The sequence below is a fragment of the Antennarius striatus genome, chromosome 5, assembly GCF_040054535.1.
Source record: "Antennarius striatus isolate MH-2024 chromosome 5, ASM4005453v1, whole genome shotgun sequence".
Lineage (NCBI taxonomy): Eukaryota > Metazoa > Chordata > Actinopteri > Lophiiformes > Antennariidae > Antennarius > Antennarius striatus.
The window spans coordinates 16,586,559-16,612,751 of record NC_090780.1 but is presented as its reverse complement, the minus strand read 5'-3'; the positions used below and the strand labels follow the sequence as shown (position 1 = coordinate 16,612,751).

General features: G+C 39.5%; 2 protein-coding genes across 7 annotated transcripts; one reads left to right on the top strand and one right to left on the bottom strand.

Annotated features, from left to right (window-relative positions):
- Positions 1-104: 104 nt before the first annotated feature.
- On the top strand, positions 105-21,699 carry elmo2 (engulfment and cell motility 2). 6 transcript variants are annotated; one of them, XM_068315987.1, is made up of 23 exons: positions 105-169; positions 3,845-3,893; positions 4,387-4,487; positions 4,864-4,904; positions 5,961-6,033; positions 6,121-6,171; positions 7,424-7,593; positions 7,768-7,867; positions 8,284-8,435; positions 9,376-9,454; positions 12,539-12,574; positions 12,963-13,013; positions 13,912-14,034; positions 14,485-14,604; positions 14,696-14,800; positions 14,882-14,990; positions 15,129-15,265; positions 16,718-16,881; positions 17,101-17,213; positions 17,310-17,417; positions 17,528-17,610; positions 17,727-17,804; positions 18,314-21,699. In XM_068315987.1, the coding sequence occupies exons 3-23, from the start codon at positions 4,410-4,412 to the stop codon at positions 18,512-18,514; spliced, it is 2,172 nt and encodes a 723-aa protein (XP_068172088.1). In that variant the 5' UTR covers positions 105-169; positions 3,845-3,893; positions 4,387-4,409; the 3' UTR covers positions 18,515-21,699. The 6 variants fall into 6 exon arrangements, with proteins under 6 accessions (XP_068172088.1, XP_068172085.1, XP_068172084.1 ...); XM_068315984.1 differs by having other exon boundaries at positions 128-336; positions 8,284-8,429; XM_068315983.1 differs by having other exon boundaries at positions 128-336.
- A 722-nt stretch (positions 21,700-22,421) lies between these two features.
- lrrn2 (leucine rich repeat neuronal 2) lies at positions 22,422-25,378 on the bottom strand. Its single transcript, XM_068315616.1, has one exon. The coding sequence runs from the start codon at positions 25,376-25,378 to the stop codon at positions 22,994-22,996; it is 2,385 nt and encodes a 794-aa protein (XP_068171717.1). The 3' UTR covers positions 22,422-22,993.
- Between the last annotated feature and the right edge of the window lie 815 nt (positions 25,379-26,193).

Below are 26,193 nucleotides of genomic sequence, written 5' to 3'. Positions count from 1 at the left end.
AATAAAAACTCAGCAGCTCCATGGAGATGGATTAGATGTCAGCTGGACTGTAGACATCAGATCGGTGGCATTTCCACCGCGTCCCGCCTACGAGGCGTGGGATTGTCTCGGTGCGTGTGGAGCGGGGAGAGGCGGACACGGAGCTGATCATCCATGGCCCAGTCACAGGGTAAGTAGCGCTGACTGCCGACATTAGCAGCTAGCCTTCTGTTAAAATCATGCAAAGTAACAGCAGCACCAGAAAGCGTGAGGACGTCCTCTGAGCGGCCCCCGGGAGAAAGGCTGCATCCTGCCCGCCTGCAATGGAGGACCAGACCGCTGCTGATGGATAACTGGGTAACATTAGTCGCCTTTTTGAGGAATCACGCTGCTGCCGTGGGTTCCAGCGGGTGAGTTTGATGTTTGCTGACAGTTTCACACGGATGATAGACGGACAGAGTTGTCGCTGCCGTCGGAAGTCGCTGTTTATGAATAAACCGGTAAAACGAACGTCGTGTTCGCGTTCTCCGTTCAGCCGCCGCTTCCACAGTCTGCCTCCCCCTCCTCTGATCGGCGGGTTCTCCAATCAGGGTCATTGATTACCTGTTAACGTGAATCGGGCCTCAGATCGTTCCACACATCAGGTCTGACCGTGTTGCTTCAGATAAAAGAAGCCTGACTTATTATTGAGAGTGACTGCAGGCATGTGGTGTGAGCTCATAAATACAACAAACAACAACAAACAATCCGTCTCCATCGTAGCACACTAGTGCAGCAGCAGACGCTAAATTTGGATTAATTAGTCAAAAGAATGCCCAAAAGATGTCTCCCCCCCCCCCCCAGTCACCGCTTGATAAGCATCTGGAAACCGGAGGGGGCGCCACTCCAGACAGCCACCAGCTAGCTAGTTAGCTTTTAGGGAAAGTTGGGCTCTTCTGGGTTCACATGTGTGAATGTTTAATTGACGCCAGGAGCAGACAAACCACACTGTAAGAAAAATAAGATGGCGTCAGAGACATTTGTGGTGTGTGTGTGTGTGTGTGTGTGTGTGTGTGTGTGTGTGTGTGTGTGTGTGTGTGTGTGTGTGTGTGTGTGTGTGTGTGTGTGTGTGTGTGTGTTCGCGCACTGACATGAAGCCCGCAGCCCTCTGTATGAACTGCTATCAGGGCAGATCTCCTCTGAGCTGCTGCTGTTGCTAAGATACAAGCAGCAGACAGCGCGTCTCTCCACAGCAAAGACTAACAAACAACTTTAAAAGATGTAAAAGACTCACCAGCACTTCACTTTAAAGTGAACATGGGGGAACTTTTCCTTTTTGCACTTTGTGAGGTAAATAAGATTTTATGTATAAAGGCCAAAATCCCAGATTTGCAGAAAATATATGACAATAAACCTGTACCTCTACGTAAACATTACTACGACTGGCAGGGTAAAGAAATTCTAAAGCTGCTTAATCAAGGAAATCAGCTAGTGCTACTATAACTAAAGCCTAAACCTGAATATAGTCAAGCGTCAAAATAAAATCATGTGAACCCATTATACCTGTATATATGGATAGATATTTTATCAGTCCTGATGTTGTTGATGATGTACATGTTTCGAAAGGTTTTCAGGATCATGAAATGAATTGACATTGTATACTTGGACAGCGATTACACTGCATTGGATTTATTTACTCAGTGCAGAAAAATTATAAGACATTCATAATGTGTAATTAATGACCTTCTAAGGGTCATACTTAAAGTAATACACATTGAGCTCACTCATGAGTGGGCCAGTTTCTTTTAGAAGCCTGCTGATTAAAAAAAATTGCTACAGGATTTTGTTTCGACACATCCTTTCAAGGTTGAGCTATTTTATATAGAAAAGGAAGTCTTGGTGATTAATATGATGATAAAAAGAGAGGGAAGGATCAAATGCTGCAAGATTGTCGGTAATCAGAGTTTGAGCAATCCCGTCAACAGGATTATTGTTCAGGCTGTTAGTGGCGTCTGAGTTCTGTCAGAGTCAGTCACTAGTCAGGTGGGGCAGAGTCATTTCTTGTTAAGAATTAGTGAACACATGAACCCACCACATCCAGTTTGTATTGAATAAATAATTTACCAGTGAAGCTTTGTAGTCAATGATTTGATATGTGTATCAAATCAGACTTCTTGTGTGACTGGAACAAGATGCCTTCTCTCATTAGAGTTGGTACTGTTCGTACTGGTAACGTACTCATGTGGCAGTTTAGAGATGTAATTGTGATTAACTGGGATATTTTGTTTGGTTAATGTTGCAGATACATAATAAATTGTTACTTGTACCTCATTCGCCGTCCATTTGTACACTGAGGTCATACTAGTTGCAGACTTTTCCGTATTTTAATACCAGCCATAATGAATGTTTTTAAGATATGAATTTTGTCAAGGTGTATTTAATTACCTGTATCCAAACTTTATTATAATCACACATTTTTACTCAGGATTTGTGTGCAGATTCACTGATTTTAAATCCTTCTGCATGTGCACGGCACTTATCTTGTCTTGTGCTCCATGACTAAGATATAGCCAGAACTTTCCTACATCTTCATTCCCTGTTTATTGGTGGGTACAGATTATTGGATTATTGTTGCCAGTGTAATTGGCATCAATCTCATTCTTGTTTCAAAGTGATGTAAACATGCATGTTAGTTTTGGTAGACATCCTGTTTCACTTGCAGATTTGGCATTGCTACACAATGCATAATTATGCTGCATAAACAACGGTAGCTACAACAGCTGTGGAGTCAGTGCGGAAATCATTATTGGAATGCCAATGCTGGAAAATGCAAATTAGTATTAACAACAAAGTTTTTCAGCACGTCTGAAAGCACACGTTAAGTGATGTGGTTGATAGAGATGTGGAGGTGGTGCGGTATCTGAGGCAGATGGCCAAATGAAATCTGAGTTTTCAATTCTGTATCCTTTGTAAAATAAAGCTAAATTTGTTACAGCTGATGTTTATCACTAAAGTGTACAGTATCAACCATATGGTGCATTCAGAGATGCTAGTTATTCAAGTTACCACAGCTTACTTTTGTATTATTAGTATGCCATCTAATCTATTAAGAGAATAAACTTGTGGAAAAAGGTTGTTTTTCCACAAGTTTAATCTGTTTATTGAGAATGCAGTTTGTGTGTGCAGTTTATTTATTGTTTTAGTGCAATTGGTGCAAATAGTTTAATAAGGGTTTAATTAAAGTCCGTGTACAATAATACTTTCATTCATCTTCCGAACCACTTCATCCGCCGTAGTGGGTCACGGGTAGCTGGAGCCTATCTCAGCTGTCTAAGAGCGTGAGGCGGGGCAAACTCCGGGTGTGACGCCAGTGCACCGTGGAGCCATACAAAGACAGACAACCATGCATGCTCACACACACACAATGGGCAATTTGGAACGGCCAAGTTGGGCTAATTTAAGGAACAGGAACTATTACTGGGTAAATATGTCTGCAATGTTGAAATGGCGTGGATTAAATGATTGTGAATAGATGGCCAGGGCATTGTTTTAGAGTCTGCCATGACCTAACAAGAGCAGCCCATTAGGGTTTGGTGGGAATCTGTTGTAAGTGGCAGATTCACCAATAATTTGACACTTTGTCAAACATTGTAACATAAAACACTTTTCAAAATTCAGCAAAGCCGCTGAACCCATTTCTGTGAAACTGTGATGCGCGGCGGTGCATGGGTCAGGCAAGAATGAACTAATGGCAAGATATTTGGCATGTTGCTTCACTGCAATATAATTATGACAGTAGACATGAAGCCCAGTTTCAGGAACCTTGAACCGCTCAAGATTCATGTGTTCGTTTGCATGATGGCTATGTGGGTTTCTGTGTTCACAGGGGAGCAGAACTTCAAGAGTGATTGACCCCCTCTACACTTCTTCATACAGTAGGTGCTGTGTTTTGCCGATTACTTTGAAGTTAATCATCAAACCGATTGTTAACTCACACATGTTTTAAACATTTTCACATAACAGAAAGCAAACTGGTAAAGCACAAGATAAGATAATCCGTTTATTCTTTCAGCAGCAAAGAACCACAGTTAATGATAAGTAGAACATTAAAAAGCAATATGTAATATGAGTGATGGATAAACAGTAAAATGTTTTGTACCGAGGAGTATAAAATAATAACACATTTAAAGTGTTGATATTGCACAGTTTTATGGGAATAGGCGACTGAGAGCTAATTGATGGTTAAATTGCATTCAGATTAGAAGAGTTAATAATCAGCTGTAATTCTTCCCTTAGTATTTCCAGAATCACATTTAACAGAGATTCAGTCTTAATGTGCAATAAAAAGTGTTTTAACTGTTCTTAATGGTTCTGATTCCGTTCGTTTAGTTGCACTGATTATGGAAGTTATGACTTTTTTTTCTCCAGCTGAGTGCTTCGATAAAACAGCCATGCCACCCCCAGCTGACATTGTGAAGGTGGCCATTGAATGGCCTGGTGCCAACGCTCAGCTCTTAGAGATGGACCAGGTCTGTGTTTGCATTAAACCTGTCATCAAATGGACCTCAAGCTGTCTAAGCTATTCATGGACAATTCTTTACAGACTCATTTGATGTTTGAATTATGTTTTAGATGTGAAAGATTAGTATGTTAGATATTCAGAAGACCTTAGTGTGAAGGGTAAATCACCAGCAAGCACCACAATAGTAAAGGGATCCTGACCCTATTAGATGGAAGTAAATCTGTACATATGTAATTATTGTTTAAATATGTAGTTTCCACAAGCTACCATTGATGAAACGCAATCTGCCTCAGTGTGATTTATGATTGTCTCAGTTCTGTTTCATGTTGATGTAGCAGTTCCATACTCTTAATATTTGTTGTTGTTTTTGTTGGTTTTTGCAGAAAAGACCTTTGTCCTCAATCATACGAGAGGTTTGTGATGGGTAAGCATTCCTATTCCTTTATTTTATTTTGTGGGTTGGCGTTAGACTTATTATTCCCACCTCGGCGATCGCCATAGCCACAGGCATTATGCTGTATTATGTATGAATCATCCATGTTTTAGAATTTGTAGTGCCTTTTGCAGCAACATCCATATTTAAAGAATAATTTCAGGGGAAGAGGGCGTGACAGGAAAAAGTCCCGTGACCTGCCGACTCCTTGGAACTTTAAGAGGACAGACAGAAGCCCTAATACAAACACTGGTGTAACTTGATAAGATTTTTTTTTCTATTTGTGTTGCTGGTTCCAGTTAAAATTCTGTAACCGTTTAAGAGAGTTGCAGTGTTAGTACATAGTAGACCTGACTGTAATAACATTACATGCACGTTGGTGTGGAATCAGACATGATATAAGATCTGTGCTTCAACAGTAGACAAGAAAGATCTTATTTTTGCGCTGCAGCTCTGCTGTAAGACTGATGGCCAGTTCTTTAACAGTTGGCAGACAGCAGTTTTTATCAAAGCACTCCAGTGGATTCATGTTCACACTCACACACACATGCACATGCATGCCACCCACACACACAGATAACTGTTGGCACTTCACTAAATCCCCTTACCGACAAACATTATTTGTTGCCTCAATCTGTTACCATTTCTTTCCGTCCATGTGTCAACCTGTGATTTTGGGAATTTAATCCGTAATCTGTTCTTTTTCTTGCACCTCATGTTTCAATATTACAATTTGCACCTTGCTCATCAACCCTGTGGCACTCTCTGCCCACTGTTTCCACTTTATCTTTTGAAATTGAAAATTCTGTGCTGGTAATTATTGACACTCACAGAAAAATTCTCCTCCACATGTTTCTCCTCCAGTAAATTTTTGAGAGAGCCACCTGAGTTCTAACAACCTTTCTCTTCTTGCATATTCAGAACACTGCAGTAAAACATGGTACACTATATCTTTCACGCCTCTTTGCTTTCCTATGTATGTATCTAAACCTTGATGTGTTTATTCTTATGTATTTAAATTTTGCATTTATTTCTCTTTGTTCTCAGCTGGTCTTTGTCAGGCTCAGAACAGTTTGCTCTGCGTTATGCTGACGGCCCTCAGCTTTATATCACAGAGCAGGTACGTGTTGCTGCTTTCTCTGGCTGTTGACGACATTGCAAATTAGTGTCGAGTGCTGGGAAATATTTCTCCATACTTATGTTGTAGAGTCGCAGTGAAATCAAGAATGGGACCATCCTTCGTTTAGCCATCTCACCTGTGAGTCACAAGTGTTAATTTCTATTATGTGGGTTTTTTTCTTTTAACAACTTTTATTTTGTAGTGAAACTTAAAAGTTTTAACACATGAGCATCTTTTCTCTATTCCTTTCTCTACTTGCATTCATTCCTGTGTCACTGTCTGGAGAGTGCTGCTTTAAGAAGGTTGAAAGGATTTGATTTTCCACGGTCGACACCACCGTCTAATGCAGTGAATTATAATTTATGATAATATATTCTTGCTAATCCGACTCGGCCTCCAAGTGCCCCATGTTGCTTCTATCATCCCCAACAAAAAATTCTTCAAGTGCCCCTCACTGCACTGTTGTAAAAAAAACTATCAAAATTTAAAAAGTGACTTCCTACTTTAACTACAGATGATCATTTTTAAAGCACATGAGCATGTCTTAATTCCTTAATATAGAGGCTTTTTTTTTTTCCGTTATTTTTCTTATTAGCATTTTTAGTTCAGTTAATTTGTTGAATTTGTTTACTGTATCCCAGGGACTATCCACAACTGTGTTGGTCTCAGGATGAGAGAAGATGCTTTGAACCGCAATAACACAGAACCATGTCATCATCTCTCGTACAAATGAAACAATATCTGAATGCCTTACTGCCCATTTCCTTGAAATAAACAAAAATGAACACAATTAAATTTCACTTATCTAAAACTGTAAAAAAAAAAAAAAAAGAGGCAGATAAAAAACATTATACTAACACACTCGATAAAAGATGGAAATCTGTGCAGTTTTTCCCAATTGACTGGAAGCTTAGTCTATTCTCAGATGAGTTGCAAGAAACAGCAGATTGTAGAATGGTGGATCAACAGGTAATGGCTCGAAGCGGACCGTAACGCTCGGCTCATTTACTCAGCACAGCCTAATAAAGCTTTTCAAAAGAGCAGGAGATACATTATGCACCAAACACAAATTTGATTATGAATTGAAAACATCAAACCATAACATGTTATAAAACAATCACAGTAATGAGGATTTCCTGTACTCCAAGGTCATCCTGTCACTATAGGTTGACCTGGGAGTCATCCTATAGTGATGACTCCAAGGTCATCACTATAGGATGAATAATTAAGAAATTATTAAATTCATTTAATAATTAAATTAATAAATTTAATATTAATTAATCTAATAATTTAATAATGATTTATTTCTTTTGTTTTACAGTAGTAGTCAAAAATGTATTGGTGAGGTAGATGGTTCTGAACTGTGAACAGAATTTTTTGTTACTGACAGGCTCGTGCTGCTCGTCAGCTCCTAGAGAGGATCCAGTCTCATGGTATTGATGCCCGCCTGGAGGCTTTAAAAGAACTTGCCAAGCTGTCTGCAGACCCAACGTTTGCAGCAGAATTCATCAATATGGAAGGCATTGGGACACTGGCACGTCTGGTTGAGAGTGGCACCCAGTGAGTTCAGGTTTAGTGCCTCTATAATGGAATGTCTTTGCAAACCTCGAGCTATATCCTCTGGTTGATGTGCGTTAAGATACAGTATGTCACTGAGGCTGAATCTGAATCCAATCCAATTAGACAGCTGTAGTGAAAGGACCTGCATTAACTACTGTCTTTGTTTCCCCTAAGCTTTGGTGAAATGCTAGCCTTCACTCTCACTGCTTTCCTGGAGCTGATGGATCATGGCATTGTGTCCTGGGACCTTATCTCCCTCTCCTTCATCAAACAGGTACCTCCTCCAAAAAGAGGTGAATTCATCCAACACCCTTTAGTTTCACAGCCAGGTCATGTGACAATTCTTCCTTTTTAGATTTCAAGGTCTGTTCGTATTTTTATTCGTCTTCATTTGTTTACTTTTTTATTTTACTTTACCTCTCTTTCGTCCTACATACCGAAAACAAGTGGGTGCTGTTGCCTAGCTACGCATTATGCAGAGCTCGCTCAGTGTGTGCATGACTAGTTTTCTTCTGAAAACTTTTGTGTGGCCTTGACTGTCACTCAGGGAGAAACTCTGTGGACTTTTTCTTTTTCTGGTAGATTTGGTCTTTCACAAGATAAAACATTCAAGCCCAGTGGAATTAAAATGTTTGGTTTACACATTTCATAGTTATATCTGCGTGGTCTGTTCTTCTGTCTTGCCGTCAGATTGCAGGCTATGTGAACCAGCCGATGGTGGATGTGTCCATCCTGCAGCGGTCTCTCGCCATCCTGGAGAGCATGGTCCTCAACAGCCACAGCCTCTACCATCGAGTGGCACAGGAGATCACTGTGGGCCAGCTCATCGGACACCTGCAAGTGTGAGCACACACACACGCACAGGGGCTTCACGCACTCTGATTCGAGAAGCATAGTCCCGTGAATGGAGATGTGTTTGGTTATTGAAATATATATGAGTAGTCTGCCACAGTGTTTGGCTTGTGGCAATATTTGAAGGGTGATTTCAGGAGGCTTAGATGACCCCAAACGAACATCAAGGCTGGTGTCTTTTTCTTATTCATTATGTCTTGAAAAGAAACCAACAATGTATTGGTATGTCTCTCAGTACTTTTCTTACTCTGTCCTATTATGACAGCAAACAGGGTGGAACCTTTTTATACTGAAGACATACATTAAATCATAGTTAAGTCAAGTATGTCCTTTGATTTCTTCCTCTCACAAACACCATGTCCTAAAACAGCTTGTTACTGCAAGGTATTAGAAAAGGTTACTCAGGTAGAAGTAACTACAATAATGAACATATGTGGCACTTATTTCATTATTGGTTGTTTACTGAGTTTTTTTTACAGCAGTGGGATGATGTATTTGCAACTTCTAATAAATTAAATCATGGTAATTGTAATAAGTGAATATGTTTTTATGTGATGGCATGTTTTTCATTCCTGGAAACCAGTGGCTGCTGTGTGGCACAGAAATAAACAACAGTATATTAGCCTTGGCTACTTAAGCCACAGTCTTCAGAAGGACAATTCATTGTTGGTTTTGATAACTTCATGGCAAAAAAGGATATTATCAATGTGTATAATCTTAAAAAAGGGATTGTAATATGTTAGTTTGAATTTTGGGACAAATGTGTTTTCTGATGTGGACAAAATGGCATCTAAAAATCCTGCACCCTGTGTATTAGTAGTAGTAAAATATGATGAATGATTATGTTGTGTTCATTGTTAGCCTGTAGTGTGGAGACGATTGGAGCACAATACTTCTAACTGGTTGTTACGTTGCTTGATATTCCTTTAGGTCAAACCAGGAGATCCAAACCTATGCCATCGCCCTCATCAATGCTCTTTTCCTGAAAGCACCAGAGGACAGACGTCAGGTCAGTGCCCAGCGCCCACAGGACGGTGTGTCGTATCACAGGAAAGGGCTGCATACCAGTTAGATAAAACTACTGAAGAAAGCTTCCCATACATAAAAGATCAACTCTTACTCATAATAGCAGCATACTTTTGTTGCAGACAGATGCAGGTTTTTTGCCTCACCCTTGCTGCTAATGCTGGCAGCATCAGTTTTCATACTGACGGTAATCTCACGAATAGACGTCTGTCTGCCGGCTGTCATGTTGTTGAGCCTGTCTGACACGTAATGTTGTAACAACACACCCACTCCATTTAGTGCTCACTTTCCTTTAAAGTTTGTGCTTTTGTTATGCTGCAGTTATAGTTATTTTAGAATAGCTCAAAAATGAAGAGGAGCCGTCAAGCTGTGACTGAGGGATTATTTGATATAGGAATTATTCATGGACTGAGACATAAGAGTTTATTTCTGTTCATTTCAAGGTTAGGGCTCTTCATCATGCCTTGGCACAATACATCATGTGTCATCATAGTATGCTCAAGGAGTGTGAAAATATCCGCTGAGGTGATACACCGCAGCAGAAACACCAAAATATATTGAAATATGACATAATATTGGCTTTCATTTTGCTGACAGACAAAAGCATCTTCAACTGTTGTACAGTATTATATCTTTGAAGCCAAATGCACAAAAAGTAAAGGAGTGAGTGCTTCTTTGGATGTCTGTTCAGAATCTGACCCATCACTGTAAAAAGTTCTCATTGTGCTCCAAACTATCCATAGTGAACTAGTACACTGCAGTGTTGTCTCCTATTCCTGCCTATGTGTTTGCGTCTTGTTTAGAAGAATGATCCTGTCTAAGTTCAATTTATGTCTCATGAAAAAACAGGAGGAAAATCCACAAAATTCAGTAGGACAACATCATCAATGGCATCCTCTGTCTAGCACAATCAAATCTAATTGAGTAAAACCATTAAAATGACATCTGTAGCGCTATGTACGTGTAATTAATTACTAGAATATTGTTTGAGGCAATAACATGTTGGGATGTCAATAATTACAAAATTTTTGACAAACAGTGAACAGATGAGTTTCATCCAGCCATATAATAGTAAATTATGTGTTTACGGTAATTTACAATACTATCCTGGATAAATAAAGGTTAAATAAAAATATAAAAATTTTACTTTACACATATTACACAAAAATTGAGACAAAATAGGAACATTTTGAATTACACATATTTGTTTTTAGCCTTTATTTATCCAAGAGGGTCCAATTGTGATCAAAGCTCTCATTTAGGAGGAAGAAGGGAGATTTGGCCAAGAAAGCAGCAGAGTATAGCGCCATTAATAAAACACAATAAACATCAGATAAAATTAACATTAATACTGCTCACATGAAATGCATGCACCCAGAGCAGGTAAAGACACCCAGTTGGTTTTAGAATAGAGCACACAATGGTGAGTAAAGGGACCACAGTTGGTAATGAATTTCAATGTCTCATGGTACACACTATCCAGCACGGGAAGACAATGAGTAAAACCATTCATATGCAACACATCTTTGTAGCCGATTAGAGGCAAAAATCTTTATTCTACCAATTTCTGTTTCACACTAAAAGAAAAGCCAAGCCTTGTGTCTGTTGTAAAATCCTCATTAGTGATTCAGTTTGTTTTAACGTACTGAATGTGCTTCTTCAGAGCCAAGTGGTCACATTTAAAAGTAGATACCAACTCAATTTCTTGTCAAGATTTTCTCATACAGTATCGGTCTTACAGTTTTTTAAGTAGAAAAGAACACACATTTTATTTTGTCTAGATGTAGAACTTTTTGTTTTAAACACTACCAAATGCAAGTTGTAAATACTCATAGGTATCGGGAGATCTGGGTCCTTTCCTCTACATGGCAGTGTCATCAGTGTGGGTTAATTAAACAATTAACTAACTTACAAGATTAGTTCTTGTAGGTTAGTTAATTGTTTAAAATGTAAAGATTCACACTGATTTCAGTGGATCAAACTATACTAGATTAGTTGTGACAAAAACTTCATAAGATAGTGGGTTGCTAGGGGCAGATGGAGGCCTGTAACACCCCACTAACATAATGTGGTAATTTCTGGACAATTCTATTTGAAGTTCAAGTTCTTCGTACTGACACAGGGAGCTCTAATTTAATAACAAGGTTCTGTTTAATGTATGTGGCCACTCCACCTCCTTTTCTTTGTCTATCAGTACGATAGACATCCTAGCCATTAAAGTAAATATCATCCACAGGTTATTTAAGTAAAATACAAATAAAATACAATATCAGTATCTGTTGAGTCTGTTGTATTCAGAAAAAATATTTGAATAATCTCAAACCCACATCAAGTAGAAAATCTGCCGGTGTTAAACACTGCAAGTTTGTCAGGGACAAGATCAGTCTCAGATCAGTCTCATTTCTTGACAGCGATAACAGTGCTGTGATTTCTAAATGCATAGATTCAAACATCCTCAATCAGTCCCCAGGTTCTTAAGGTAGTAGGCATGAAGGCAGTCGATTAGATGATGTTGTTAGAATAGTCCTTGAAAATGCATTAATCTCCAGCTACTACTGTTGACCACTAGAGGGCGAATGGAATCAGTTATTTTAAGATTTATACTGCAGAGGGTCACACAGTACATAATGTACTGTTAAAATGATTTCTGACAATACTGAATTCCAATCCACATTCTGCTTAGAGTACAACTACATCATTTAAGTTACACTTTTATATGTAGATTCAAAGGTATTTTTTTTACAGTTCAAACATAAATTATGATTTAAAGATCAATCTTTTCTTTGATGGCTAATAAATTTTTGAACTTGTATAGTTTTCCCAAATCATTTCCCAACCCCAGCCACTCAAACTAGTGCGTGGATGTATGATATTGCATGAAAGGCATATGACAAAATATGCAAAATATTTATGTGTCTTACTTTGAGCCCTAATTTGACATCATGTTGTTACATGTTTTTAATTCCATTGCATGTTGATGTATCCCTGTATCTTATTGTCTGTATGTGCACTTTTTGTTTCCATTGCTGTTGCACCCTCGTCCCTCCTTCCTCCCATCATTCTGTAGGAGGACTATACTAACCCGATGGAGCAGCACCTCACAGTGAGTACTCATTTCTCAGCATCTTGTACCATCCCTTCACCCCAGAGGTCTTCTTCTATTTATCACTCTTCCTCCATGTCATAGAAAGTCACTGTGTAATCCATGCAAATTGAGATAGAAACATGGCTTGCTGCAGCAGCAGACAGACTGTGGTTACAGATTTGAGTTATAGATTGTGGACATGTTTTATAGAGGGTGTGATAGCCATAAACACAGTAATTTAAACCAGTGCTTGGAGTGTAGCTTCCATTGTAGTTCCGTTGCAGAAGAAGATTAAGAGTTACATTATTTACATTAGCCAGAGTCAAGTCATGTGTTTTTTGTGTTCTGAGGCATCTTCCTTTTATCTGACTTGAGTGTTGAGTTATGTTTTCTTACTTCTCCTTAGGAAATGGCAAGCACTTTGGCTCAGAAACACTTGAGGTCCATCATCCTCAATGTGAGTATCCTCTCACCATTGGTACCGCTGTGGCTTTTAATCTACCGTTTTCTATGTATTCCAGGTTTTCCATCTTTTCCTGGCACTTTCTATGTTTCTTTTTACACTTTTTAGTGTTACTGTGATCTGTGATTACCACATCTGTCACAACTGTCCTCATCTGCTTTTTGTCAAAAGCCACAATGTCCGTTTGGTTAGCCAGCAGCTGCCTGTCAGTCTCTGTTGATCTCAGTCACGTTTGGTGGTTCCTCCCACCTGGACTTAGAGACTCCTAATCCATGCTTGGCACAGATGTTCCTGTACACTCTCCCAGCAGCTTGGTTATGCTTCTCAGTGTCTGCTGTCCCAGGTTGCATCTTCCCCCCATCAGTTTCTGTTGTGTTGGAACTTTTCCAGGGACTTCTTTTCACAGCCTCCATAGTGGGTCCTGTCTGGTGTTTAAGACCCCATTTCTATAGTTCAGGTGCTGAATGCTTGTTCTGGTGCCGCCATCATCAGAGCCTTTGTACCGTCCATCAGACCAGCCTTCTCCAGCCTCTGTTATTGTATCTTTATGTCAGACATGTCTTCCGTCTTCTAATGCATCCTATGGAAGTGCTTCTTCTCCTCCGTCCTTATCATGATCTGTCCATTTAATTTCATGGGGTCAGTTAATCGATTATTATTATTATTATTATTATTATTATTATTATTATTATTATAAAAATTCCAAGCACTGGTTTAATCCCCTTCAGGGATTTTTGCAAACAATGTTTTGTCCTCTTCAAAGGAGCAAAACAAAGTTTAAACTTAAATTTGTGTTTGTTTTTCTCTCCCACAGGTAAGTTGCTTTATATTGTATAATTTGATGTAGCCCAAATGAAGACTTCAGTCTTGACTTCACGCCCTTCTTTTCCAGCATGTTATTAGAGGAAATCGACCAATCAAAGCAGAAATGGCGCATCAGCTTTATGTGCTGCAAGTGCTGACCTTCAACCTTTTGGAGGAACGAATGATGACAAAAATGGATCCTAATGACCAGGTAAAAATTCACATTCATGAATGATCTGCTTGGCAGGTCATTATTTTTCCATTATAACATGTTCAGATTACTAAGTGAAACACACCAGATACCTTTTAAGTTTAAAATAAAATGAATTATATGTAAGCACAATAAATGCCATTTAAAGTAGTAATAAGTAACCGTCATTTAGCTTGGTTGACATTCTGCTAAATCAGGTTTAATTGTTAGTTTGTTCAGAATGTGTAAAAAGCCTTTACACCAGCATCAGAATGAACTGTATCTCATTCATTATAAAAGCCTTGCAGACAGGAACATGTGGTAATAGGTTTTTTGTTTGCTGATGTGTGACATTTCATTCCAAAAATGTAAAGTTCAGTTCTACCTGCTGCTGGCCGCTCTGAATCGCTGTCATGAATGTATCACTAAAAGTGACATTAATAATTCTACTTTTGTTTTGATGTATTTCAGGCTCAAAGAGACATCATTTTCGAGCTGCGTCGGATCGCATTTGATGGAGAGAACGATCCCACTGGTACAGAAAAGCGAAAGGCCATGTACTCCAAGGATTATAAAATGCTTGGTTTCACAGTGAGTTTCTACAACAGAACTCATTTACTAAATGTTGAAGATGGCTTTTTTTTTCTTATCTTGAATAATGCTTTTTCTGCTTTAAATGCAGAATCATGTCAACCCGGCCATGGACTTCACTCAGACTCCTCCTGGGATGCTGGCTTTGGACAACATGCTGTACTTGGCCAAAGTTCACCAGGACACATATATCAGGGTTAGTATTCCCTTCAGGCTTGACTTGGCTCATCTCACAAAGTCACACCTAACTTGTCCTCTCAAACCTCACACAACACAGATTGTCCTAGAGAACAGCAGCCGTGAGGACAAACACGAATGCCCCTTTGGCCGCTGTGCCATTGAACTCACTCGAATGTTGTGTGAAATACTCCAAGTCGGAGAATTACGTAAGTGGCCTTTTAGAAAATCAGCAGAAATTTTGTATAGAACTAATTTCTCCAGTTCAGGATTGTCTATGTTTGTCTATCATGCTTTTTCTTTTCTTTTTATATTCATCAACATATTTCTTTTTTTCCTTTGTGTAGCAAATGAAGGCTGCAACGACTACCACCCCATGTTCTTCACTCATGACCGGGCTTGGGAGGAATTCTTCTGTGTCTGTATCCAGTTGCTTAATAAAACATGGAAGGAGATGAGGGCCACAGCTGAGGACTTCAATAAGGTGGGCCATTAAATCATGTACCTAGTCATATACTGTATATACGATTGAGTTCTGCATTTGACCACATTTACGAGATAGAACTTACTGTGGTCTACTAGATTTAATACTGATAGTGTCCCAAAGTACTTACAGAATGATTATTACGAAGACTTTCAAAAGCCAGACAACCAAGTACATAAACTACCTTTTGTGGATTTAGAGTCACCTGAAAAATGTTATGAAAATATGAGTGTACAAGACCAGTTCTAAAACAAGAACTGGGTTGAAAAGAGTAAAACAACTGTTGTGTGTCAAACGGCCATCAGAGAGGAAAATTGGAAATTTGTGTGCTTTTAAATACAGTGTTTTGGATAATTCACAAGCTAAAGAATCATTTACACCACACAGAAAAATGGTATTGCTTGAAATAGAAGTGGGTTTTATTTTTGTACAGATATTCTTAGTCCCAGAACAATGAATCAAAGAGATTCTCAGACTTTTATTCTTGTCCTAATTTATGGTACATATGAAATGTTTCGTAATTGCTGGGCTGACTCCCCTGGTACCTTGAATTAACATCTGTGTCTCTTACATAATGTGAATGAACAAACGTGACTGTAGTCTTCTATACTAAGGTCACAAAACACAGAAAACTAGACACACGAAAATGAAATGAAGAAGCTTCTTGGATGAGACGTGAAACGCCTTCAAGAAACTGCTGCCATGGTGACTGTTGCAATCATGAAAGTTGCAGTGATCATAGAAACTGCTGCAATTGTGGCAGCTGCTGTTGTCATGGTAACTGTTGCCAACATTGCAGCTGCTGCTAGCATGATTATTGCTGCTATCACGGCAGTTACTGCCACCATGGTAAATGTTGCTGGTATTGTGGCTGCTGCTAGAATTCGTAGCTACTGCTAGCACGGTAGCGGTTATTGGAGTTTTTTTTTTTTCTTGAATAGTAAATGCCAGAAATGACAATAAACAAGAAAATAATGTAATTTTCTAATTTGCTGAAAAGAAAAACAACATCAGTGGGTTGTTAAGAATGGATGACTCATTACTAAACACCCACCAGCCCTCCAGATGAGGTTTCCTCCAAATGAATATTAGTCTTCAAATTTAAGCACTTAAAAATATGACTGCAGCTGCTGTATGTTTCTGTTTTTGGGCTATTAGATAATATATGATGATTATATTCACAATTCTATTGTTTATGCTGCTCATTGTAGTTCAAAGTATTGAAGTCCCTGCTGGGCAACATTTGAATACATTTTTGTTTACAGAGACATGAACCACTACAGAATTCCAGTGTGTATTTAAAATATTTATGCCTTTAAATGAAAGAAAATAAAATTCTTGGTTCATTTAAAACCACTACCAGGAGAAATGAAAATGTAGATGGTGACGTACAACGTTTGCTCTGGACGTCTGCTTTGTTTTAATGTTTGTGTGTACTTTGGTGTTGATCAGGTGATGCAGGTGGTCCGTGAGCAGATCACCAGGGCTCTGGCAATGAAGCCACCATCTTTAGACCAGTTGAAGAATAAACTGCGAGGCCTCAACTATTCAGAGATTCTGCGTCTGCGGCAGTCGGAGCGGATGAGCCAGGATGACTTTCAGTCTCCACCAATCATGTCAGTCTGTGACTACAATACTTCTGGTTGTTCCAGTTAAACTAAGCTGTGGACTTCAGTACTGTCTTGTTATTTACACCGTATACTTGCAATACAGTACTTTGGTTTTTTTTGCTACTTCATATATCCCATCGTCAGCCCCAGCTCAATCTGTATATAGTAAACCTAATAGGTGGGTATGCTTTTGTTTCTGTTGCTCATGCTGTGTTTAAACTGTAGTGAGCTACGGGAGAGAATTCAGCCTGAAATCCTGGAGCTCATCAAGCAGCAACGTCTGAACCGGCTGTGTGAGGGAAGCTGCTTCCGTAAACTAGGGAACCGCCGAAGGCAAGGTACAGACAGTTTCAATACAGTCACTGTACTTTCTTTCTTTAGAAGGACAAATGCTGTTGATTTTGAGCTAATGGGGTTCCCTCTTTCTTTCATAGAGAAGTTTTGGTTCTGCAGACTCTCACTGAATCACAAAGTGCTGCATTATGGGGACCTTGATGAGTCACCTCAGGGTGAAGTGCCTTTTGAGCTGCTCAGTGACAAGAGTAAGTTACAGTGAAAACTGTTTCTTTTCAAGGGGCTGTTTCTCTCCTGGTAGACCATGCTGTACATAAATAAATATGTCACTTTCTTGTCTCTTTCCCACACCTCTTAGTCCCTGTGTCTGATATCAAGTCAGTGGTGACCGGGAAGGACTGCCCTCATATGAAAGAAAAAAGTGCTCTGAAACAAAATAAGGTGATATAATTTTAATTTGTTTTTAATGTCATTCCAGTCACACGGCCACTCTTTCATTTTTTACTGTCTTTGAGGGAAGCATCATGGTATTGTTTCCCCCCATTTGTTTTTCTCAGGAAGTGTTGGAGTTGGCCTTCTCTGTCCTATATGATCCTGATGAGACACTCAATTTTGTTGCACCCAACAAGTATGAGGTAAGTGAAGTTTAAAGCTGCATTATTCAGTATTTTTAGACAGGCAATGGGTCACATATTTGCGGCTAGAAGGGCATATATTGTAGTGATGAGCCCACAGGGTGCAGTCACTTAACTGTACTGACGGCATGAATTTAAAGAAGATTTTTATTGTCCTTGGTTTGGTTTTCTTTTCTACAACATTTTTTTGTTCTCTGTCAATGGCATCTAAGTGTTCTTCTGGCTGCAGCAGGGTACGAAAACACAGTTCAGCACTGAGTAAATTATATCATTTAGCAACTATTATGTTCCTCAGGAATTTGTGGAGACCAGAACTTTTATTCTCTGTAATTTAAGTAAATAGGTAACTGTTAATGTAAGGTCAAAATAACCACTTTATTCAAGAGTATTTCAGTGTCTTTCTGACCCTCGATACTATCTTAATTTAGGAGCCTGTACTTGTTTGTTTTATTTGGTAAAAGTGTCACCAAGTTAATAAATTAAGCTACCTGTTTATTTTTTCTGACTAGTACTGCATCTGGACTGATGGTCTGTGTGCGCTGCTGGGCAGAGAGATGGGCAGTGACCTGACACGTAGTGACTTAGATACTCTCATCAGCATGGAGATGAAGCTCCGCCTCCTGGACCTGGAGAACATCACTATCCCAGAAGCCCCGCCTCCTGTGCCGAAGGAGCCTAGCTCATATAACTTCACCTATAACTACAGCTGAGATGTGTGTGCGTGTGTGTATATGAGTATGGAAAATTCCTTCCCCGTATTACTCAAATTTGATGAATGAATTGGAAATCAATTTCCTTCGAAAAAGGTTGTATTGAGGTTTTTTGTTTTTTTTTCTTTGGAGCATTGGAGACTTTTCCGAATATGTCAGTCTCACTTTGGAATGATGTATGCTTTTCCGAAAAGAAGAACTGCATAAATTCCACCACAGCGAGTTCAGATGTCAGGGTCACTGGAGAGCAACTCTCTTGAAGCTGGTACAGATTCATTGAATGAAGTTCCCATTTCTGAGCAACATTACGATTTGCATTCTGTATTCTTTGCTTTTTTAAGTGAGAGAAACTATTTTAAAGTAAGGGAAAAATGTGTGCCAAGTGGTGAATATAGATGACAAGCTGTAAAAAGCTGCTTAATAGTTTGTATGTTTTAATCAGACTGTGGTTTAATATTGGTCAGTGAAGCCATGTGTGTCATCTCAGCGGCTGCAGAAGATGACGTGGCCACCGTTTCAGTTTTAATAGTGTGTCGATATTGACTCTTTTCCTGTCCAGATGATTAAACTACTTCACCATAGTGACGGAGTGAGTGGGCTGAGAATTTACGCACTCCTTTAATATGATTCAGCCCATGTCTACCCCAATATCACTAGGGAGAGAGATTTTGTCAGGGAGCATTGAACATGATGTTCCACTACTGAAATGCACTGATAGAGCTAGAAACATAGGAGTGGAAGGATAACTCAAATTTAAGTCATACTGAAACACTAATTTTTATCTAACAGCCATTTTCATGTAGATTGTTTTCTGTATAATGTAATTATTTGATCTTTATTTTCCATGTTAATAGGAGGTTGTTCCAAATTACCGACAGTTTATATCATAGTATTAAACATAGTATTCATGTTTAAAAAGCTGGAACCAGGGGAACATTACGTAAAATATTTTGTCACATTTTCTGATTAAATTTTTATCATAACTAATAATTAGCTACATGTATAATTTCAGATGCACTAGTGCTGCTGTCAGCATACGTCTGTCAGGTATCTCTTTACTTAGTATTCATGCTGCTTCCCATCATTTGGTGCATTTCTCTGCTCTAAGACACCTTTTAATCGCCCGTTAAATGGTGTCATTAAATGTATCTCACGTACTTGAGGCTGTTCGTCCATGTGGTGTATGAAGATTCTTGACTGTAAGTGTTGGTTCGTGTGTATGTGTGTGAGAATGTAGGGATTTATTTTAAGTTGTTTTTCTTTGAAGATTTAAAGAAGGATCTTTTCTCATCGTTCACGGATGTTGAGGCCAAAGGTTTTGGCACTTTCACGTTGAATGACAGCCACTGCATCGCCTTAGCAGTCATAGACTCTATCTCTCTATATATAAAGTATATAGAGTATGTGTATGTATGTATGTACACACACACACACACACACACACATTGGGTGTCTGGGTGTGTGCATACAAATTTTATTATTTATTAGCAGCTTTGACATATCCTGTTAGGCATTCATAACTGGTATATAGACTTGAGTTACTGCAGGTTTGACGAACTACGTTCATCAGTTAACAATTAGTCAATCAGAACAAGGGTACGATGTGTTCTAGAGCATAAATGTAAAATTGATTATAACAACTTTATTCTGTTTTATCTAATATTCCTAATGGATATTATCTGTCACGTACGATGTGTCGTAGCATCAGCTGCTCACAAAGACAACAAGCAGCCTTACATCTACCGCGATGACATCACAGTGAATTGTACACCACTTCTTTATTTTACATACAGCTTTTAAACGCCAAACCAGGTTTAAAACGATTGATCTTTCTTTTTCAGCAAAACAAACTTGGATGATATTCTTAGAGTATTTGTGCCCCTGGTGTTTGGATCGATAAGATATTTGAGGACGTTTTTCATCACATTAAAATAAATCCAAATAAATCGGTTGACATGTTTAATGTAGTTAATGCATCACAAGAATGACCCCGGTGGGAGTTCAAAAACAGCTGAGTGAGATGGTCGTTGGCATTGAGACCATAATCAGTAAACACATCAGCATAAGCGATATTAATTCTAGTAATATTACTTAATGGCATCTTTGTACTGTATGTCATTTGTACTGATTTTTTGTGTATTTCATTTATTTTACTTGATGCCCTGTCAGCTTCTAAACCAGTACTAATCACTGTTGTCATTTGGTAATGCAGAATAGAACTATATTTTTGTAATAGAGGTGAAATTCTTTCTGTAAAGACGGTTGGCGTTAAACTAACAATTTCCTTTACATCACACCGTGTAAGACATCTATGTTATAATCATTATTTTGGACATTTTTTTGTTGTCTCTATACAGCTTATTATGTGGCATACATGTTTGAATAGCATTTGGTTAAGAAATTACACTTATTACAAAACTGAATTATGATCTTAGAGTTAATGATTCTTATAATACTATTGGGAAGAATTAATTTGACTGTTGATGCTGCTTGTAGAAAGGGATATTTTGGGATTTTATTTCACATTTTTGTTTCACTTTCTTCAGCTTTTCGGATGTGAACTGCTGAATATTTTGAAGTTTTCCTGTGGATTATTTTTTCTGTTTGTTTTTTTTAATTTTTACCTCAGCTGTGGAACATTTTCTGAATGAGAAGATAGCCTTTGTTTGTCTAACACATGCAAGTGTGACGCAGTAAACATTCTTTCCAGTAGTTTATCACACACTGAGCAGCAGTTAGTAGTATGTCACATAAAGGGACAGCAGCAACGGCAAGGTAGACAAGGTCATGGCATTGTTAACAACACAATTGTGCTGAATGTGAATTCTGAAAAAGTCCACAGGACACCTTTAACTGTTAAAAAGAATTAACATGTCTAGTAAGCCATTGAGCCATGACGCTGCACAGTGGAGCTGTGATATGTCAGAAAGACTGCAAGTAAATGATTGTTTCATTGGATATACAGTACTAACGGTATAGAGTTTTTACACATTTGGTACATTACATGAAGTGATCTATTTACGCTTGTTACCAGTGATAGTGAAGAATGACATGCTGGTTAAGAAATAACATAAAATCTAGATATGGTTGGTGTGTGTGTGTACACTACACACCCAATTTTCTGTATATACAGTATTGTTTTGCCTTATTGAAGAAAATGTTTTGTGTGAATAAATTCAAAGTCTTTACTGTTATCAGTTTGATTTTACTGACCAATGCTCTATTCTTTCCAACGGACTCCCACTAAATATGTGTTTGTTGAGAAACAGTGAATATAAATGCAAATTTAGTACATTTGGGAAAAACAACACAGGTCCTCATCATAAAGGTGTTCATATATGATTTGAAACAAAAATTCATGTTTGTTGTAAAGCCTTTATGTAAAATCTGGAACAGGTTACTTTACCATCATCAAATAATGAAGTGAAGTAGAGTTTTGAAATAATTGAAGTGTTCAATAGAATTAAACTGAAAATTGTCCTTTAGAATACATACCTCAAAAATGTAATTAAGTTCAGAGTTTATTTAGTAGATTTCGACTACTAAGTAGTCTGTTGGAGATTGAGAGAAGGAATGATTACACTGACTAAAACTACCAAGGGCATGAGATGCTGTCCTGACACTGAAGTTTATGAACCTATCCTTAAACTGACCCTCTAATTCAGCAGGGGACACTCTGTCTTGTGTTAGCAGGTGGGTGAGATATCCTGAGCTGTTATCGTTCAACTGCACACGGATAAGGAAGTCGTAACTCTAGACAAATCCACAATAGCTCACTTATGTCTTATATAATTCTCTGTGTAGTGTAATCTCAATGTAGCGAGCAGAAATAATCAGTCAAGATGTGTAAATTAAAAAGATTTTATTTTACAATAGCTCAAAATAGATTTTAACACAAACACTTTTAAACCACTTTTATATTTAAGGATGTTAGGCATGGAATCTGAAGGATTTCGCTGTATATGGATAGCACGATGAACAAACCAGTCCAAGGAACTGAAAACTAAGCAGAAAGGTTGTTTATATCAATGCAAGGACTTCATTCAGCATCACTGTCAGGTTTCATCCACTTGGCTAAAGTAAAGTGCCGTCTGGGTAACATGGAGAGAGGAATTATGACAAATACCCTGGAGGTCGAACTGCTCTGATATCTGTCCCTGGTTTGATGTAAATTTTCTTTGCTCTCAGTCCCATGGGCATCGGCAGCACAGATTCCTTGTTCTTTTTTCACTCGCTCTGCTGCTTGAGTGTGATTGTCCACTTGTAATTCCCTGGTTAGGGTTTAGGCATTATTTACAATACACCTCAACAACAATGTCAATATATACTTTTTATGGTATATAAAATAAGTACAAATCTCTCTACAATACACTGCTGTTCTGAGCTGACTCCAATCTTTTAGCCATAATTCACAGTTTATATTTGAAATGCGTGTCAGTATTTCTCTTTTGATTTTGATTGTGCACAAATGTAATAATCTCAGCAATCCTGGTGTGATAGCAGATTGTCACTCTTTTTTAGCTGAAGATTGTTATTTTCCATTTTTTGACCAATGATCACAGCTGTGGGACGTTTGTTTTCCTTGATGAGGGCATTGTAGTGCTTTCCTGCCTCCTCACTGGGATCAGTGTCCCAGCCCTGGGCTGCCAGCAGTAACATTATGAGTGCGAGGAGCAGAAGCGTGATCGCTGTGGAGGTCAGCTCTGGATTTAGCTGTAGGCTGGGCCGAGGCTCAGGGATATTCTTTGTCATGAATGAGACACACTGAGTCTCTCTGCTTTCTCTCCACCTGCTGCTTGTATGCTTGGCCCTCTCATTGATCCACAAATGTAGACACACTCTGTAAAATGTCTCTGCCTGCAGGTGGGTCAAATTGAAACTTTGCGTACCGGCAAGAATGCGCGTGGTGTATGTAGGTTTGTGTGTGTTTGAGTTAATGGCTTGCCAGGATAGACGAGTTGATGGGAGGTTGCGCCTGCTCTGCCAAGACAAGATAGAGTAGTGTTGTCCAACCTCCTTCACCTCAAACCTGATTTCCTCTCTAATTAATGGATATCTCTTAATTTTAGCAGTCAGCCCCTTGTTTCGTTTTTTGTCTCTGCCATGCACAGCCACCGTAACACTGTGTGTATCTGCTCCCAGTGCATTCTCAGCAACACAAGTATACAGTCCTGCCTCTTTGGTGGTAACATTATTCAACTCCAAAGTTCCCTCAGGTAGCAGCCTATAGTGTTTGGAGTGGTTACATGTAGTAACATTTGGACCTTGACTGGGAGAGACGCTGGAGATGGATGTGTGGTTTAAACCATCAGAAGATGTGAGGGTGTGGCAGGGAGCATGAGCTGATAAATCTCCAGAAACATGGCTTCGTACAGGACCAAGCCTCAACCCGAACGGAGTCACCCAGTACAGCTTTGGCTGTGGATCTGCAAGAGCTCGACAGTGCAAAACTAGCTTTCCTCCCTCTCTAAGCCCAACATAGGAGGGCAGAGAACCAGTAGGGATCATGGGGAGGCATGAGGCTGACATCTCTCCAGAGGATACCTCTCTCACCCTGCGAGCTCTCAGCTCTGGAGGTTCGGAGCATAGAGTGACCTGAGGTTGAATGAAACGCACCATTCGAAGTGTTTGTATGTCTGTTTGAGTGTCTGTTTGAGTGTCTGTAATGTGAGGATGAGAAGTCTCCTCAGCGGCCCAGTGAAACAGGCAGTCACATCGGAGTGGGTTGGAGTGTAAGCTGACCTCTCGGAGACTCGGCAGGGAGAGCATGATGTGTTGGTGGAGCGCGCTCAGAGCATTGGAGTTGAGCATGAGACTCTCTAACTTGGTCAGCTGAACAAAAGCCTTTGGATGAATGTACGACAGCTGTGGATTATTTGTGATCTCAAGCTTGGTGAGCTCTGGAAGATTTTCCAGTGCAGCTTTCTCAATTGACACAAGTTCCTCCATGTTGTTCAGGCCGAGCTCCTTCAGGTGGATCATATCTCGGAAATCTCCTGTCTCGATCAATGTGATCCGATTCTTGTTGAGATCAAGGAACTTCAGTCCTGGAACTCTCCTCAGGGCCTGTGTGGGGACCTTTGTCAGAAGGTTATCATAGAAGGACAGGCTCTCCAGGTTTTCCAACCCCTCCAGTGATTTTTCAGCCAAGCGTTTCAGACCCATGCCACCAAGAACAAGACTTCTGAGGGATTTCAAGGATTGGAAGCCCAGCTCAGGCAGGGCCTCCACAGGATTTCCTCCGAGCATGAGAACTTCCAAGCGAGGCAAATACCTGAACCACTGAGGGTCAACGGTGGTGAGCCTGTTGTTGTTGATATGTAGTCGCATTATGGAATCAAGCCCGGCGAAGGCTCCAGGTGCTATTGATTGTAAGTCATTGTGGCTGAGGAAGAGTTCCTGTAAAGTTGGCAGTGAGGAGAAGGAGGCATCAGGGAGGCAACTGATTTGGTTTTCCTCCAGGTGTAGAGAGAGCAGTGCTGGCTGTTGGGAGCTCTGGGTTATTGCCCTGACCCGGCTGAATCGATTCTGTGAAAGGTCTAGATCGGTGAGGTTAGGGAGCCCACGAAGCACTGCAGTGTCGAGCTCAGACAGAAGGTTACTCTGCAGACGAAGAGTGTGTGTGTTTGTGGGTATGATTAAAGGGAGCTTGGTCAACAGCAGGTTATTGCAATCCACAGTGGGAGCTTCATGGTAGACAGAATCAGGGGAGAACCAGGGCTTGATCTGACAAACACATCGTGAAGGGCAGGCGACATGCCATGGCAGTGCTTGTGGTAGAGAGCCCACTACACCAGGCATGCATACACCCATGAATGCAGACAGAAGACACTGTGTCTGTAGAAACACTAAAGTCGGCCTCATAATCCTCACAGGTAACAGGAGCTGATTCAGACTAGGTGAAGGAGTGCTTGTTATGAGGATGTGAGATGAATCTGGAGCAGAATGGTGTGTTTTTTTGACAGTTTTAAGGTGTGTGTGCAAACTGTGGATGGTATGTCATTCCTAAAAGCGATATAGTTTTTATTTCTGCAGTCGAGCAGAGTCTCCACAGAAGCTGTAGCTTAATCACTGCAGTCTTATCTCAGATCCAGGCCACAGGTGGAGGATTCATGGCTCACAGCAGAGTGGCTCACCTTTTTGTCAAAAGAAAAAGACATTGATTTAGAGAGAGTGAAACCAAATTAACTACAATAATTCAGAAAAGCATTATGAAGAGCATCAGTTCCAGCTCTGAAACAAATCTGTGTGAATTCAAAATTAAAGCATGTCTGACTAGGCTACAAAGGGCATATTTTTGCAGACAGTCTCTACTGCCAAAGGTAATGAAGACAAGATTGATGAGCACCTTAAATGATGACAAAAAATGTGTTTGAGAATTTATATTTATATAATAGGAAAGGAGAAGTCATGACCTGAGCAATTCCCAAATGAAAACCACGGATGGTAACTGAAAGAAAAAAGTAAAGTAAGAAAAAATGAGTGGAAGGAAATGTGAGAAAAGCAATGCTCTGCTAAAAGCTTTTTATGTTTCTTTCATCCCACAGGACAAGAACATATTCGTGTAGTATTATAAAAATTTATGTCAGTATCCCTGTTTGTCAGAACCCCCAAGAATATATTTTACTATCAGCCTTGTGTTTTTAAGCCTACATATAAGTAGTGACCCCCCCCCACAC